This window comes from Lissotriton helveticus, chromosome 5_1 (genome assembly GCF_964261635.1).
Source record: "Lissotriton helveticus chromosome 5_1, aLisHel1.1, whole genome shotgun sequence".
NCBI classification, from domain to species: domain Eukaryota; kingdom Metazoa; phylum Chordata; class Amphibia; order Caudata; family Salamandridae; genus Lissotriton; species Lissotriton helveticus.
In genome coordinates, this window is record NC_136065.1 from 1,740,665,314 (window position 1) to 1,740,679,613 (window position 14,300).

The 14,300-nt window shown below is 49.4% G+C and overlaps 1 protein-coding gene across 1 annotated transcript in view; it reads right to left on the minus strand.

Moving 5' to 3' along the window:
• Nucleotides 1–300: 300 nt before the first annotated feature.
• The window catches only part of SMARCD2 (SWI/SNF related BAF chromatin remodeling complex subunit D2), a 756,802-nt gene continuing 742,802 nt past the window's right edge, over nt 301–14,300 (minus strand). The window contains exon 13 of the mRNA XM_078645026.1: nt 301–414. Coding sequence (XP_078501152.1) covers nt 361–414 — 54 coding nt within the window. The 3' untranslated portion in view covers nt 301–360. The remainder of the gene's footprint in view (nt 415–14,300) is intronic.

Genomic DNA, 14,300 nt, shown 5'->3' on the forward strand with positions numbered 1-14,300 from the left:
GGAGACGCCGTGTGGAAGAACAAGCAGCCAGTACATTAAGTAGCCGGAGAATGTACAGGTTCTTTTAAAGGATGGAAGCCCCACTGTAAACCAATTGGCTCACTGGTTATTAATTCACTTCCCTATAGATTCCTAAAGGAGGTTCCTGAGAAGGCCTGTCTGACCTAGGCTGTGGAATGTAATGAAGAGCTTCTGCATTACGGTGGTCCCAACTCTGTTTTAGTACTAAGCTGCCACTAGTAAGTGCTGAATTGTTTCAGCTTAGAACGTTAATTTAACAAATGTACCGTGACACTTAGATCTTTGGAAACACAAAGGTTTACAATCTGAAAGAATACAAATACAGTTTTCGAGTGTTCATTAGGTAAGGCGAATCCCAAACACCTGCTCCAGTTCTTGTCTTCGCTGCTGCACCTGAAAAGACAAATACAAGTATTACTGGTATGTGGAAGTCACGGTGTACACTGAGTGTTCCTTTCTATTAAGAAGATATTGTAAAAAGGAAACAAAATTTAGTTTAATGTGGTGCATGTTCAAAATATGATGCACTTGCTTCATTACATTCAAGGTCCAGACCTCTTACCCAAGGCCCTGAGGCTATTATAAACCCCTTTACGAGCGGCTGCTCTCCTCTAGACCACATCTTGTCGTGGGCCTGCTCCAGCAGGCTAGGGGAGCAGCAAGACCTGTGACATGGCTCATACTTCCTCCCAGGTGAGGCGCAGTATAAGCCATTGATCGCGCAAGCAGGTGAACATTCCTTGTGAAGGTTGTGAGCGCTACAAATTCATGAAGCGCCTGGTGAGATGGGGAGGATCCAGATAGATGGCGTCCCACCATGGCCAAGGCAGAATTATGTAGGGCCAAACATATAGATTTTTCAGTCAGCTGTGCCTTTCTACTTTGGTTGTTCGTGACAGTTTTTTCACTCAATAGGCTCGACAATCCAGAGTCCACTGAGGAGGGTTTTTTATCTCTATATCAAATCCACTCAGTTCCCACCGACTGAAATCCCTCACTTGCCCATGTACATATGTAAGAAGATTTTTCTACTGTCACGTTGTGTACATGTGAGGTGTAGATACCGTCTTTGTAGGAGACAAAGGGGTGACTGGATGCCTTCAGACCCACCACAGGACAAAGCTACTTTTGCTTGGACTGCCAGACCCATCAATCCTCGAATCCAAATTAGCTGACCACATGTGGACTTTCCTGATTTCCATTGGTGGTGAGTCGTCATTTGAATATCAAACTCACAAACGCTACTCTGCCTATCTGACATGGATATTCCTGTAGCCAATTCTTGGTTGCTCTCACACCTCCTTCAGAGTAGCTGCTCTGGAAGGTGAGCCATGTTTATCAATTTTAAACCTAGTAGCACGTTTTGTTTGTCCCATCTTCCCACCATTGGCCTGGTTTTAGATAGATAGTATCTCCCTTTAGCTGGAAAGATGTTTTACCAGATCCTCTCAATCAATCAATCATAGCACTTGTATAGCGCACTACTCACCCGGAAGGGTCTCAAGGCGCTTGGGGGAAGGGGTCCGCTACTGCTCGAACAGCCAGGTCTTGAGTTGTCTCCTGAAGGCGAGATGGTCCTGGGGCAGCCGAAGGTGGATGGGGAGGGAGTTCCATGTCTTGGCCGCCAGGTAGGAGAAGGATCTTCCTCTGGCGGTGGCTCTTCGGATGCGTGGTACGGCGGCGAGGGCGAGGCTAGTAGATCGTAGCTGGCGGGTGGGCGTGTAGAAGGTCAGGCGGTCGTTGATGTACTTGGGGCCCAGGTCGTGGAGAGCCTTGCGTGCGTGGGTGAGGAGCCTGAACGTGATCCTCTTGTTGACGTGGAGCCAGTGCAGGTCCCTCAGGTGGCCGGAGATGTGGCTGCGTCGGGGGATGTCCAGGATGAGTCGGGCGGAGGCGTTCTGGATGCGTTGGAGTCTTTTCTGTAGCTTGGCTGTGGTTCCGGCGTAGAGGGTGTTTCCGTAGTCCAGTCGGCTGGTGACGAGTGCCTGGGTGACCGTCTTCCTGGTTTCGGTCGGGATACATCGGAAGATCTTGCGAGCATGCGTAGGGTGTGAAAGCATGATGAGGAGACGGCGTTGACTTGTCTGGTCATCGAGAGGGAGGAGTCCAGGATGAAGCCCAGGTTGCGTGCGTGGTCTGTTGGCCTGGGGGTGGTGCCCAGGGCGGGGGGCCACCAGGAGTCGTCCCAGGCGGAGGGCGATGGTCCCAGGATGAGGACTTCCGTCTTGTCTGAGTTCAGTTTCAGGTGGCTGTTTTTCATCCACTCGGCGACGTCTTTCATCCCTTCCTGTAGGCTGGTTCTGGCGGTGTCGGGGTCTCTGGTGAGGGAGAGGATCAGCTGGGTGTCGTCGGCGTAGGAGATGATGTTGAGGTTGTGTTGGCGTGCTATGGCTGTCCTCTAGACAATCTATGCAGCATCACACAGAGGGATGTCTGGCAAGTAACACATCTATAGGAATTTTTGCTCCCCTCACAGCATGTATAAAGCCTTGAACTCTGGGGAAAGCCCAGCTACTGTTATTTTGTTTAAGACAAAATGTTTTTACATTCATAGAGGACCTGGCTTGCCAGTTTGGGCTGGACTGTTCCTACCGAAGAATGATTTACATATGGCTGGGTCTAATCTGAGGTGGCATGGTGAGCAAAGGAATGATGGGTTGGAATGCTACCCCAAGCGATTGCCAGTGGCTAGACTTATTACAAGCATCTTCTCAGCACTTTTTGTGTGTTTGATGGGCCAAAGAGGACTCACTTTAGTTTCTAATGGAGTCCTAGCACCAGCAATATTCCAGCTGAAAGCTTTCCTTTTGAAGACTAGTTGGATCTGTAACTGGGCCCTTCCTAGCCATCGCACAGTAAACCTTATAATGACCCACAGAATGCACGTTCTCCTCTTAACTAGATGTTTTACTCAGACATCTGATCAATATTACTCATACTACAGCTATGAATACAATTCCCTGATTGGAAGTCAGAAGCGGAAATCGAACACAGAGCAGTGCTGGAACAGAACGGCCGGGAGGACAATGAGGAGGAAGGTGATTGACGTCCAGAGCGCCAAAGAACAAGGGCCAAGGATTGGGGAATCTGGTAGGGAACCAAGTGCATCGCCGTACTGGTCATCGTAGAGTGTGAGCCCAGATCTTCCGCAGAAGCGGCCCGGCTAGGTGGGGTGCAGCGATCCCGAGTGCTCCCGCTCGGGTCCCCCCCTTTCTCCCTCATCTCCCGAGGGGCTTCCCCTCCTCCCGCATAATGAATTGATTAGGATTAACCCATCAAATCCCCGCTGAAGCCTGGGGGACCAGAGGAAGAGCAGCAGTAGTTAAGTGGCGGGGGATGGGGGTGCATAGCAGAAGAACAGTATTAGGTAAGTGGCGGAAGGGGGCATAGCAGCGGCCGCACCTCCTTGGAACTCTCTCTAGCTCTCCTACAGCTCTGGGCCACATACTCACAGACTCTCGGGCTAAGCCACCAGCTGCCACCTACAATCCGCCCCTACCCTGAACTGCCAGCAAGCACAGGCAAGGCAAAGGTCCTACAACCCTGACACCTAGCAACATCTACCCAGCTGGGACACAGGGCAGGAAACAGCTTTGGGGAGGGCATGACTAGCCCCAGCAGAAGAAACCACTCTACTATGCATCAGGCCGCGCTTCATTTTATTATCTTATTTTTGCGCACTATGAACGCAGGCACCGGGGAGCATCTGGCTCCACAGCTTCGACAGCTTAAAGCAAACTGCAGAAATATACCGGAGGCTCATGCCCAGGCCTGCTCTCCTCGCACCAATCCAGGCTCCGAACCAGGGCCAGCATCGCAACCTGCATCCTGTTGAAGTCCTGCTTTCTTTCAAACCATACTAATCTCGTACCAACTGAAAACAAGCATTGGCATAGCCAATAGGTCTCGCTTTTGGGACCTTCTAAGTATTTAGTTATGCAGCACAATATCCTTGGTGCAACTACATCAACTGTTGCGTGGCTAAACACATATAAGGTCCCAAAGGCAAGACCTATTGGCTATGCCATTGCTTGGTGTGGTTGTGTGTGTGTGGTTTTGTGTGTGTGTGTATGCTTGTGTGTGGTTGTGTGTGGTTGTGTGTGTGGTTGTGTGTGTGTGTGGATGTGTGGTTGGTTGTGGTTGTGTGTGGTTGTGTGTGTGGTTATGTGTGTTTGTGTGTGTGTACTTGTGTGTATGGTTGTGTGTGTGGTTGTGTGTGTGGTTGTGGTTTTGTATGTGTGGTGTGTGTGCGGTTGTGTGTGTGGTTGTGTGTGTGTGGTTGGGTGTGTGTGGTTGGGTGTGTGTGTGTGTGTGGTTGTGTGTGGTTGTGTGTGTGGTTGTGTGTGTGGTTGTATGTGTGGTTGTGTGTGTGGTTGTGTGTGTGGTTGAGTGTGTGTGTTTGTGTGTGAGGTTGTGTGTGTGGTTGTGTGGTTCTGTGTGTCTGGTTGTATGTGTGGTTGTGTGTGTGGTTGCATGTGTGTGTGGTTGTGTGTGTGGCTGTGTGTGTGTGGTTGTGTGTTTTGTGGTAGTGTGCGGGTGTGTTTGTATGTGGGTGCAGGTGAGGTTGTCTGTGTGGTTTTGTGAGCGGTTGGGTGTGGTTGTGTGTGTTTGTGTAAGTGGTTGTGTTCTGTGTGTGATTGTGTTCTGTGTGGTTGTGTTGTGTGTGTGGTTGTGTAAGTGGTTGTGTGTGTGGTTGTGTTGTGTGTGGCTGTGAGTGTGGTTGTGTGTGGCTGTGGTTGTGTGTGGTGTTGTGTGTGTGGTTGAGTGTTGTGTTTGTGTGGTGTTGTGTGTGTGGTTGGTTGTGTGTGTGGTTGTGTGGGTATGTGGCTGTGGTTGTGTGTGTGTTTGTGTGGTTGTGTGTGTGATTGTGTGTGTGGTTGTGTGTGGTTGTGTGTGTTTGTGTGTGTGGCTGTGTGTGTGGGGGGTTGTGTGTGTGTGGTTGTGTGTGAGTGGTTGTGTGTGCGTGGTTGTGTGTGTGTTGTTTGTGGTTATGGTTGTGTTGCTATGGTTGTGTGTGTTGCTGTGGTTGTGTGTGGTTGGCTGTGTGTGGTTGTGTGTGTGGTGGTATGTGTGGTTGTGTGTGTGGTTGTGTGTGGTTATGTGTGTGGTTATGTGTGTGGTTGTGTGTGGTTGTGGGTGTGGCTGTATGTGTGTGGGTGTGGCTGTATGTGTGTGTGTGGTTGCGTGTGTGATTCTGGTTGTGTGTGTGTGTGGCTGTGTGTGTGGTTGTGTGTGTTGTGGTTGTGTGTGTGGTTGTGTGTATGTGTGGTTGTGTGTGTGGTTGTGTGTGTTTGTGGGTGTGTTTGTGTGTGGTTATGTGTGTGTGGTTGTGTGTGTGATTGTGGGTGTGGTTGTGGCTATGTGTGTGTGATTGTGGTCGTGTGTGATTGTGGTCGTGTGTGTGTGGTTGTGTGTTGTGTTTTTTGGTTGTGTGTGTGGTTGGGTGTATGTGTGGTTGGGTGTGGTTGTGTGTATGTGTGTGTGTGCGTGGTTGTGTGTGTGTGGTTGTGTGCGTGGTTGTATGTGTGTGTGTGTGGTTGTGCGTGTGTGATTGTGTGTGTGGTAGTGTGTGGTTGTGTGTGTGGTTGTGTGTGTGTGGTTGTGTGTGTGTGGTTGTGTGTGGTTGGGTGTGTTTGTGTGTGGTTGGGTTTTGGCAGTGTGTGGTTATGTGTTTGGTTGTATGTGTGGTGGTGTGTGTGGTTGCATGTGGTTGTGTTGTGGGTGTGTGTGTGGTTGTGTGTTGTGGTTGTGTGTGTGTGGTTGTGTGTGTGATTGTGTGTGTGATTGTGTGTGTGGTATGTGAGTGTGTGGTTGTGAGTGTGTGGTTGTGTGTGTGGTTTGGTTGTGTGTGGTTGTGCTGTGTGTGGTTGTGTTGTGTGTGTATGGTTGTATGTGTGGTTATGTGTGTTGTGTGTGTGATTGAGTGTTGTGTTTGCATGTGTAAGGTTGTGTGTGGTTGTGTGTGGTTGTGTGTGTGGTTGTGGGTGGTTGTTTGCGGTTGTGTGTGTGGTTGTGTGTGTGTGGTTGTGTGTGTGGTTTTGTTTGTGTGTGTGTGGTTGTGTTGTGTGTGGTTGTGTTGTGTGTATGTTTGTGTGTGTGGTTGTGTGTGTGTGGTTGTGTGTTGTGTGTGTGTGGTTGTGTGTTGTGTTTGTGGTTGCGTGTGTGGTTGTGTTTGTATGTGGGGTTGTGTGGCTGTGTGTGTTGTGGTTGTGTGTGGTTGTGTGTGTGTGGTTGTGGGTGTGGTTGTGTGTGTGGTAGTATGTGTGGTTGTGTGTATGGTGGTATGTGTGGTTGCGCGTGTGGTGTTGTGTGTGTGGTTGTGTGTGGTTATGTGTGTGTGGTTGTGGCTGTGTGTGCGTGTGGTTGTGTGTGATTGTGGTTGTGTGTGTGTGGCTGTGTGTGTGGTTGTGTGTGGGTGTGTGTGTGTGGTTGTGTGAGCAGTTGTGGTGTGGTTGTGTGTGTGGTGGTATGTGTGATTGTGTGTATGGTGGTATGTGTGGTTGTGAGTGTGGTGTTGTGTGTGGTTGTGTGTATGGTGGTATGTGTGGTTGTGAGTGTGGTGGTGTGTGTGTGTGGTTATGTGTGTGTGTCTGTGTGTGTGTAGTTGTGGCTGTGTGTAGTTGTGGCTGTGTGTGTATGTGGTTGTGTGTGTGATTGTGTGTGTGTGGCTGTGTGTGTTGTGGTTGTGTGGTTGTGTGTGGTCGTGTGCGTGTGTGGTTGTGTGTGTGGTTGTATGTGTGTGGTTGTGTGTGTGTTTGTGTGTGGTTGTGTGTGTGGGTGATTGTGGGTGTGGTTGTGGCTGTGTGTGTGGTCGTGTGTGTGGTTGTGTATGTGATTGTGTTTGTGTGTGTGATTGTGGTCGTGTGTGTGTGGTTGTGTGTGTTGTCTTTGTGGTTGTGTGTATGTGTGTGTGGTTGTGTGTGTGGTATGGTTGCATGTTTGTGCGTGTGGTTGTGCTTGTGCATGTGGTTGTGTGTCTGGTTGCGTGTGTGGTTGTGTGTCTGGTTGTGTGTGGTTGTGTGTGTGTGGTTGTGTGTGTGGTTGTGGGTGGTTGTGTGTGGTTGTGGGTGGTTGTGTGTGGTTATGTGTGGTTGTGTGTAGTTGTATATGTGGTTGTGTGTGTGCTTGTGTGTGTGGTTGTGTTTGTGTGTGTAGTTGTATATGTGGTTGTGTGTGTGCTTGTGTGCGTGGTTGTGTTGTTTGTATGTGTGGTTGTGTGTGGTTGTGTGTGTGTGTGGTTGGGTGTGTGGTTATGTGTGGTTGTGTGTGTGTGGTTGTGTGTTATTGTGGTTGTTCGTGTGGCTCTGTGTGTGTGGCTGTGTGTTGTGGTTGTGTGTGTCGTTGAGTGGTTGTGTGTGGTTGTGTGTATGTGTGGTTGTGTGTGTGTGGTTGTGTGTGTGTGTGTAGTGGTGTGTGTGGTTGTGTGTGTGCGTGGTTGTGTGTGATTGTGGGTGTGGTTGTGTGTGTGGCTGTGTGTGTGGTTGTGTGTGTGATTGTGGTCATGTGTGTGATTGTGGTCGTGTGTGTGTGTGGTGTTGTGTGTTGTGTATGTGTGGGTTTGTGTGTGTGCTTGTGGGTGTGGTTATGTGTGTGGTTGTGTATGTGGTGTGGGTGTATGTGTGTGGTTGTGTGTGTGGTTGTGCATGTGGTTGTGTGTGTGTGGTTGTTTGTGTAGTTGTATGTGTGTGGTTGTGTGTGGTTATGTGTGTGGTTGTGTGTGTGTGTGGTGTGTGTGTAGTTGCGTGTGTGTGTGGTGTGTGTGTGGTTGTTTGTGTGGTTGTGTGTGTGGTTGTGTGTGTGATTGTGTGTGTGGTTGTGCATGTAGTTGTGTGTGTGTGTGGTTGTGTGTGTCGTCGTGTGTGTGGTTGTGTGGGTGTGGTTGTGATTGTGTGTGTGTGGTTGTGTGTGTGTGGTTGTGTGTGTGTATGGTTGTGTGGGTGGTTGTGTGTGTGTGGGTGGTTGTGTGTGTGTGGGTGGTTATGGTTGTGTGGTTGTGTGTCTGATTGCGTGGTTGTGTGCCTGGTTGTGTGTGGTTGTGTGTGTGGTTGTGTGTGTGGTTGTGTGTGTGGTTGGGTGTGTGTGGTTGTGTGTGTGGTTGTGTGTGTGTGGTTGTGTGTGTGTGTTTGGTTGTGTGGGTGGTTGTGTGTGTGTGATTGTGTGTGTGGGTGGTTGTGAGTCTGGTTGCGTGGTTGTGTGGTTATGTGTGGTTGTGTGTGTGGTTATGTGTGCGTGGTTGTGTGTGTGGCTGTGTGTGTGGCTGTGGTGTGTGTGTGTGAGGTTGTGTGTATGTGTGTGGTTGTGTGTGTGGTTGTGTGTGTGTGGTTGTGGGCGTGTGTGGTGTGTGTGTGTGGTTGTGCATTTGGTTGTGTGTGTGGTTGTGTGTGTGGTTGTGTGTGTTTATGTGTGTGGTTGTGTGCATTGTGTTTGTGTGTGTGTTGTGAGTGTGTGGTTGCGTGTGTGTGTGGTTGTGTGTGTGGTTGTGTGTGTGTGGTTGTGTGTGTGGTTGTGTGTGTGTGGTTGTGGGCGTGTGTGGTTGTGGGCGTGTGTGGTGTGTGTGTGGTGGTGTGTGGTTGTGTGTGTGTTTGTGTGTGTGCTTGTAGGTGTGGTTATGTGTGTGGTTGTGTGTGTGGTGTGGTTGTATGTGTGTGGTTGTGTGTGTGTGGTTGTGCATGTGGTTGTGTGTGTGTGGTTGTTTGTGTGGTTGTATGTGTGTGGTTGTGTGTGTGGTTGTATGTGTGGTTGTGTGTGTGTGTAGTTGTGAGTGTGTGTGTGTGTGTGGTGTGTGTGTAGTTGTGTGTGTGTGGTGTGTGTGGTTGTTTGTGTGGTTGTGTGTGTGGTGGTGTGTGTGATTGTGTGTGTGTGTGTGGTTGTGCATGTGGTTGTGTGTGTGTGGTTGTGTGTGGTTTGTTTGTGTGGTTGTGTGTGGTTGTGTGTGTCGTCGTGTGTGTGTGGTTGTGTGGGTGTGGTTGTGTGTGTGTGGTTGTGTGTGGTTGTGTGTGTGTGGGTGGTTGTGTGTGTGTGTGTTTGTGTGGGTGGTTATGGTTGTGTGGTTGTGTGTCTGGTTGCGTGGTTGTGTGCCTGGTTGTGTGGTTGTGTGTGGTTGTGTGTGTGGTTGTGTGTGTGTGTGTGTGGTTGTGTGTGAGGTTGGGTGTGTGTGGTTCTGTGTGTGTGTAGTTGTATATGTGGTTGTGTGTGTGCTTGTGTGTGTGGTTGTGTTGTTTGTATGTGTGGTTGTGTGTGTGTGTGGTTGGGTGTGTGGTTGTGTGTGTGTGGTTGTGTGTTATTGTGGTTTGTGTGGCTCTGTGTGTGTGGCTGTGTGTTGTGGTTGTGTGTGTCGTTGAGTGGTTGTGTGTGGTCGTGTGTATGTGTGGTTGTGTGTGTGTGTGGTTGTGTGTGTGTGTAGTGGTGTGGGTGGTTGTGTGTGTGTGTGTGGTTGTGTGTGTGGCTGTGTGATTGTGGGTGTGGTTGTGGCTGTGTGTGTGTGGCTGTGTGTGTGGTTGTGTGTGTGATTGTGGTCATGTGTGTGATTGTGGTCGTGTGTGTGTGTGTGGTGTTGTGTATGTGTGGTTGTGTGTGTGTTTGTGTGTGTGCTTGTGGGTGTGGTTATGTGTGTGGTTGTGTGTGTGGTGTGGTTGTATGTGTGTGGTTGTGTGTGTGGTTGTGCATGTGGTTGTGTGTGTGTGGTTGTTTGTGTAGTTGTATGTGTGTGGTTGTGTGTGGTTATGTGTGTGGTTGTATGTGTGGTTGTGTGTGTGTGGTGTGTGTGTAGTTGTGTGTGTGGTGTGTGTGTGGTTGATTGTGTGGTTGTGTGTGTGGTTGTGTGTGTGGTGGTGTGTGTGATTGTGTGTGTGGTTATGCATGTGGTTGTGTGTGTGTGGTTGTGTGTGTCGTTGTGTGTGTGGTTGTGTAGGTGTGGTTGTGATTGTGTGTGTGTGGTTGTGTGTGTGTATGGTTGTGTGAGTGGTTGTGTGTGTGGTTGTGTGTGTGGTTGTGTGTGTGTGTTTGGTTGTGTGGGTGGTTGTGTGTGTGTGTGATTGTGTGTGTGTGTGTGGGTGGTTGTGTGTCTGGTTGCGTGGTTGTGTGGTTATGTGTGGTTGTGTGTGTGTGGTTGTGTGTGTGGTTGTGTGTGTGGTTATGTGTGCGTGGTTGTGTGTGTGGTTGTGTGTGTGGCTGTGGTGTGTGTGTGTGTGAGGTTGTGTGTATGTGTGTGGTTGTGTGTGTGGTTGTGTGTGTGTGGTTGTGGGCGTGTGTGGTGTGTGTGTGTGGTTGTGCGTGTGGTTGTGTGTGTGGTTGTGTGTGTGGTTGTGTGTGTTTATGTGTGTGGTTGTGTGCATTGTGTTTGTGTGTGTGTTGTGAGTGTGTGGTTGTGTGTGTGTGTGGTTGTGTGTGTGTGGTTGTGTGTGTGGTTGTGTGTGTGTGGTTGTGGGCGTGTGTGGTTGTGGGCGTGTGTGGTGTGTGTGTGTGGTGGTGTGTGTTGTGTATGTGTGGTTGTGTGTGTGTGCTTGTGGGTGTGGTTATGTGTGTGGTTGTGTGTGTGGTGTGGTTGTATGTGTGTGGTTGTGTGTGTGTGGTTGTGCATGTGGTTGTGTGTGTGTGGTTGTTTGTGTGGTTGTATGTGTGTGGTTGTGTGTGGTTATGTGTGTGGTTGTATGTGTGGTTGTGTGTGTGTGTAGTTGTGTGTGTGTGTGGTGTGTGTGTAGTTGTGTGTGTGTGGTGTGTGTGGTTGTGTGTGTGGTTGTGTGTGGTTGTGTGTGTGATTGTGTGATTGTGTGGTTGTGCATGTGGTTGTGTGTGTGTGGTTGTGTGTGGTTTGTTTGTGTGGTTGTGTGTGGTTGTGTGTGTCGTCGTGTGTGTGTGGTTGTGTGGGTGTGGTTGTGATTGTATGTGTGTGGTTGTGTGTGTGGTTGTGTGTGTGTATGGTTGTGTGAGTAGTTGTGTGTGTGCGTGTTTGTGTGGGTGGTTATGGTTGTGTGGTTGTGTGTCTGGTTGCGTGGTTGTGTGCCTGGTTGTGTGGTTGTGTGTGGTTGTGTGTATGGTTGTGTGTGTGTGTGTGTGGTTGTGTGTGAGGTTGGGTGTGTGTGGTTGTGTGTGTGTGGTTCTGTGTGTGTGTTTGGTTGTGTGGGTGGTTGTGTGTGTGTGATTGTGTGTGTGTGTGTGTGGTTGTGTGTCTGGTTGCGTGGTTGTGTGTGTGTGTGGTTGTGTGTGTGGTTGTGTGTGCCTGGTTGTGTGTGTGTGGTTGTGTGTGTGTGGCTGTGGTTGTGTGTGTGAGGTTGTGTGTATGTGTGTGGTTGTGTGTGTGTGGTTGTGGGCGTGTGTGGTGTGTGTGTGTGGTTGTGCGTTTGGTTGTGTGTGTGGGTGTGTGTGTGGTTGTGTGTGTTTATGTGTGTGGTTGTGTGCATTGTGTTTGTGTGTTTGGTTGTGTGTGTGTGGGTGGTTGTGGGTGGTTGTGTGTGTGTTGTGAGTGTGTGGTTGTGTGTGTGGTTGTGTGTGTGTGGTTGTGGGCGTGTGTGGTGTGTGTGTGTGTGGTTGTGCGTTTGGTTGTGTGTGTGGTTGTTTATGTGGTTGTGTGTGTTTATGTGTGTGGTTGTTTGCGTTGTGTTTGTGTGTTTGGTTGTGTGTGTGTGGGTGGTTGTGTGTGTGTGTTGTGAGTGTGTGGTTGTGTGTGTGTGTGTGTGGTTGTGTGTGTGATTGTGTGGTTGTGTGTGTAGGTAGTTGTGTGGGTGGGTTTGGTTGTGTGTGTGGTTGTGGTTGTGTGTCTGGTTGTGTGCCTGGTTGTGTGTGGTTGTGGGTGTGGTTGTGTGTGGTTGTGGGTGTGGTTGTGTTTGTGGTTGTGTGTAGTTGTGTGTGTGTGGCTGTGCGTGTGGTTGTGTGTGTGGTTATGGTTGTTTGTGGGGTTGTGTGTGTGGTTGTGTGTGTGGTTGTGTGTGTGTGGTTTGTGTGTGGTTGTGTGTGGCTGTTGTGTGTGTGGTTGTGTGTGTGAAGTTATGTGTATGTGTGTGTGTGGTTGTGTGTGTGTGGGTATATGTGTGGTTGTGTGTGTGTGTGGTTGTGTGTGTGTGTGGTTCTGTGTGTGGTTGTGGTTGTGTGTGTGACAGTAATACTAAAAGCTCTCAAAATAAAGGAACACAAACATTGAGTTTGTGGAAAGAGAAAGCACTTTGTAAGTCAAACGGGCAGCAGCACAGCATTAATACAACAACATGACGGTTGATGTTCTTTGAATGAGAACATCAAAAGGGCGCAGCGAAAGTGATAGTGTGCGAAAGTGTAAGTGATCGCGGGTGCTTAATGAGCATGACGAGGTTTCCCATATGGTTGTGGGTGGGATTGTGTGTGTGTGTGGTTGTGTGTGTGTGTAGGTGGTTGTGTGGGTGGTTTTGGTTGTGTGTGGTTGTGGTTGTGTGTCTGGTTGCGTGGTTGTGTGCCTGGTTGTGTGGTTGTGTGTGTGGCAGTGGGTGTGGTTGTGTTTGTGGTTGTGTGTGTGTGTGGTTGTGTGTGTGTGGTTGTGTGTGTGGTTGGGTGTGTGTGATTGTGTGTGTGTGTGGTTGTGTGTGTGGTTGTGTGTGTGGCTGTGGTTGTGTGTGGGGTTGGTTGTGTGGTTGTGTGTGGCTGTTGTGTGTGTGTGGTTGCGTGTGTGGTTGTGTGTGCGTGGTTGTGGAAGTGTGTGGTGTGTGTTGTGTATGTGTGGTTGTGTGTGTCTTTGTGTGTGTGCTTGTGGGTGTGGTTATGTGTGTGGTTGTGTGTGTGGTGTGGTTGTATGTGTGTGGTTGTGCATGTGGTTGTGTGTGTGTGGTTGTTTGTGTGGTTGTATGTGTGTGGTTGTGTGTGTTTATGTGTGTGGTTGTGTGCGTTGTGTTTGTGTGTTTGGTTGTGTGTGTGTGGGTGGTTGTGTGTGTGTTGTGAGTGTGTGGTTGTGTGTGTGTGTGTGGTTGTGTGTCTGGTTGCGTGGTTGTGTGCCTGGTTGTGTGGTTGTGTGTGGTTGTGTGTGTGGTTGTGTGTGTGTGTGTGTGGTTGTGTGTGAGGTTGGGTGTGTGTGGTTGTGTGTGTGTGGTTCTGTGTGTGTGTTTGGTTGTGTGTGTGGTTGTGTGTGTGTGATTGTGTGTGTGTGTGTGTGTGGTTGTGGTTGTGTGTCTGGTTGCGTGGTTGTGTGGTTATGTGTGGTTGTGTGTGTGTGTGTGGTTGTGTGTGTGGTTGTGTGTGCATGGTTGTGCGTGTGTGGTTGTGTGTATGTGTGTGGTTGTGTGTGTGTGTGGTTGTGGGCGTTTGTGTGTGTGGTTGTGCGTTTGGTTGTGTGTGTGGGTGTGTGTGTGGTTGTGGGTGTTTATGTGTGTGGTTGTGTGCATTGTGTTTGTGTGTTTGGTTGTGTGTGTGTGGGTGGTTGTGGGTGGTTGTGTGTGTGTTGTGAGTGTGTGGTTGTATGTGTGTGTGGTTGTGTGTGTGGTTGTGTGTGTGTGGTTGTGGGCGTGTGTGGTGTGTGTGTGTGTGGTTGTGCGTTTGGTTGTGTGTGTGGTTGTGTATGTGGTTGTGTGTGTTTATGTGTGTGGTTGTTTGCGTTGTGTTTGTGTGTTTGGTTGTGTGTGTGGGTGGTTGTGTGTGTGTGTGTTGTGAGTGTGTGGTTGTGTGTGTGTGTGTGGTTGTGTGTGTGATTGTGTGGTTGTGTGTGTAGGTAGTTGTGTGGGTGGGTTTGGTTGTGTGTGTGGTTGTGGTTGTGTGTCTGGTTGTGTGCCTGGTTGTGTGTGGTTGTGGGTGTGGTTGTGTGTGGTTGTGGGTGTGGTTGTGTTTGTGGTTGTGTGTGGTTGTGTGTGTGTGGCTGTGCGTGTGGTTGTGTGTGTGGTTATGGTTGTGTGTGGGGTTGTGTGTGGTTGTGTGTGTGGTTGTGTGTGTGTGGTTTGTGTGTGGTTGTGTGTGGCTGTTGTGTGTGTGGTTGTGTGTGTGAGGTTATGGGTATGTGTGTGTGTGGTTGTGTGTGTGTGGGTATATGTGTGGTTGTGTGTGTGTGTGGTTGTGTGTGTGTGTGGTTGTGTGTGTGTGTGTGGTTCTGTGTGTGGTTGTGGTTGTGTGTGTGACAGTAATACTAAAAGCTCTCAAAATAAAGGAACACCAACATTGAGTTTGTGGAAAGAGAAAGCACTTTGTAAGTCAAACGGGCAGCAGCACAGCATTAATACAACAACATGACGGTTGATGTTCTTTGAATGAGAACATCAAAAGGGCGCTGCGAAAGTGATAGTGTGCGAAAGTGTAAGTGATCGCGGGCGCTTAATGAGCATGACGAGGTT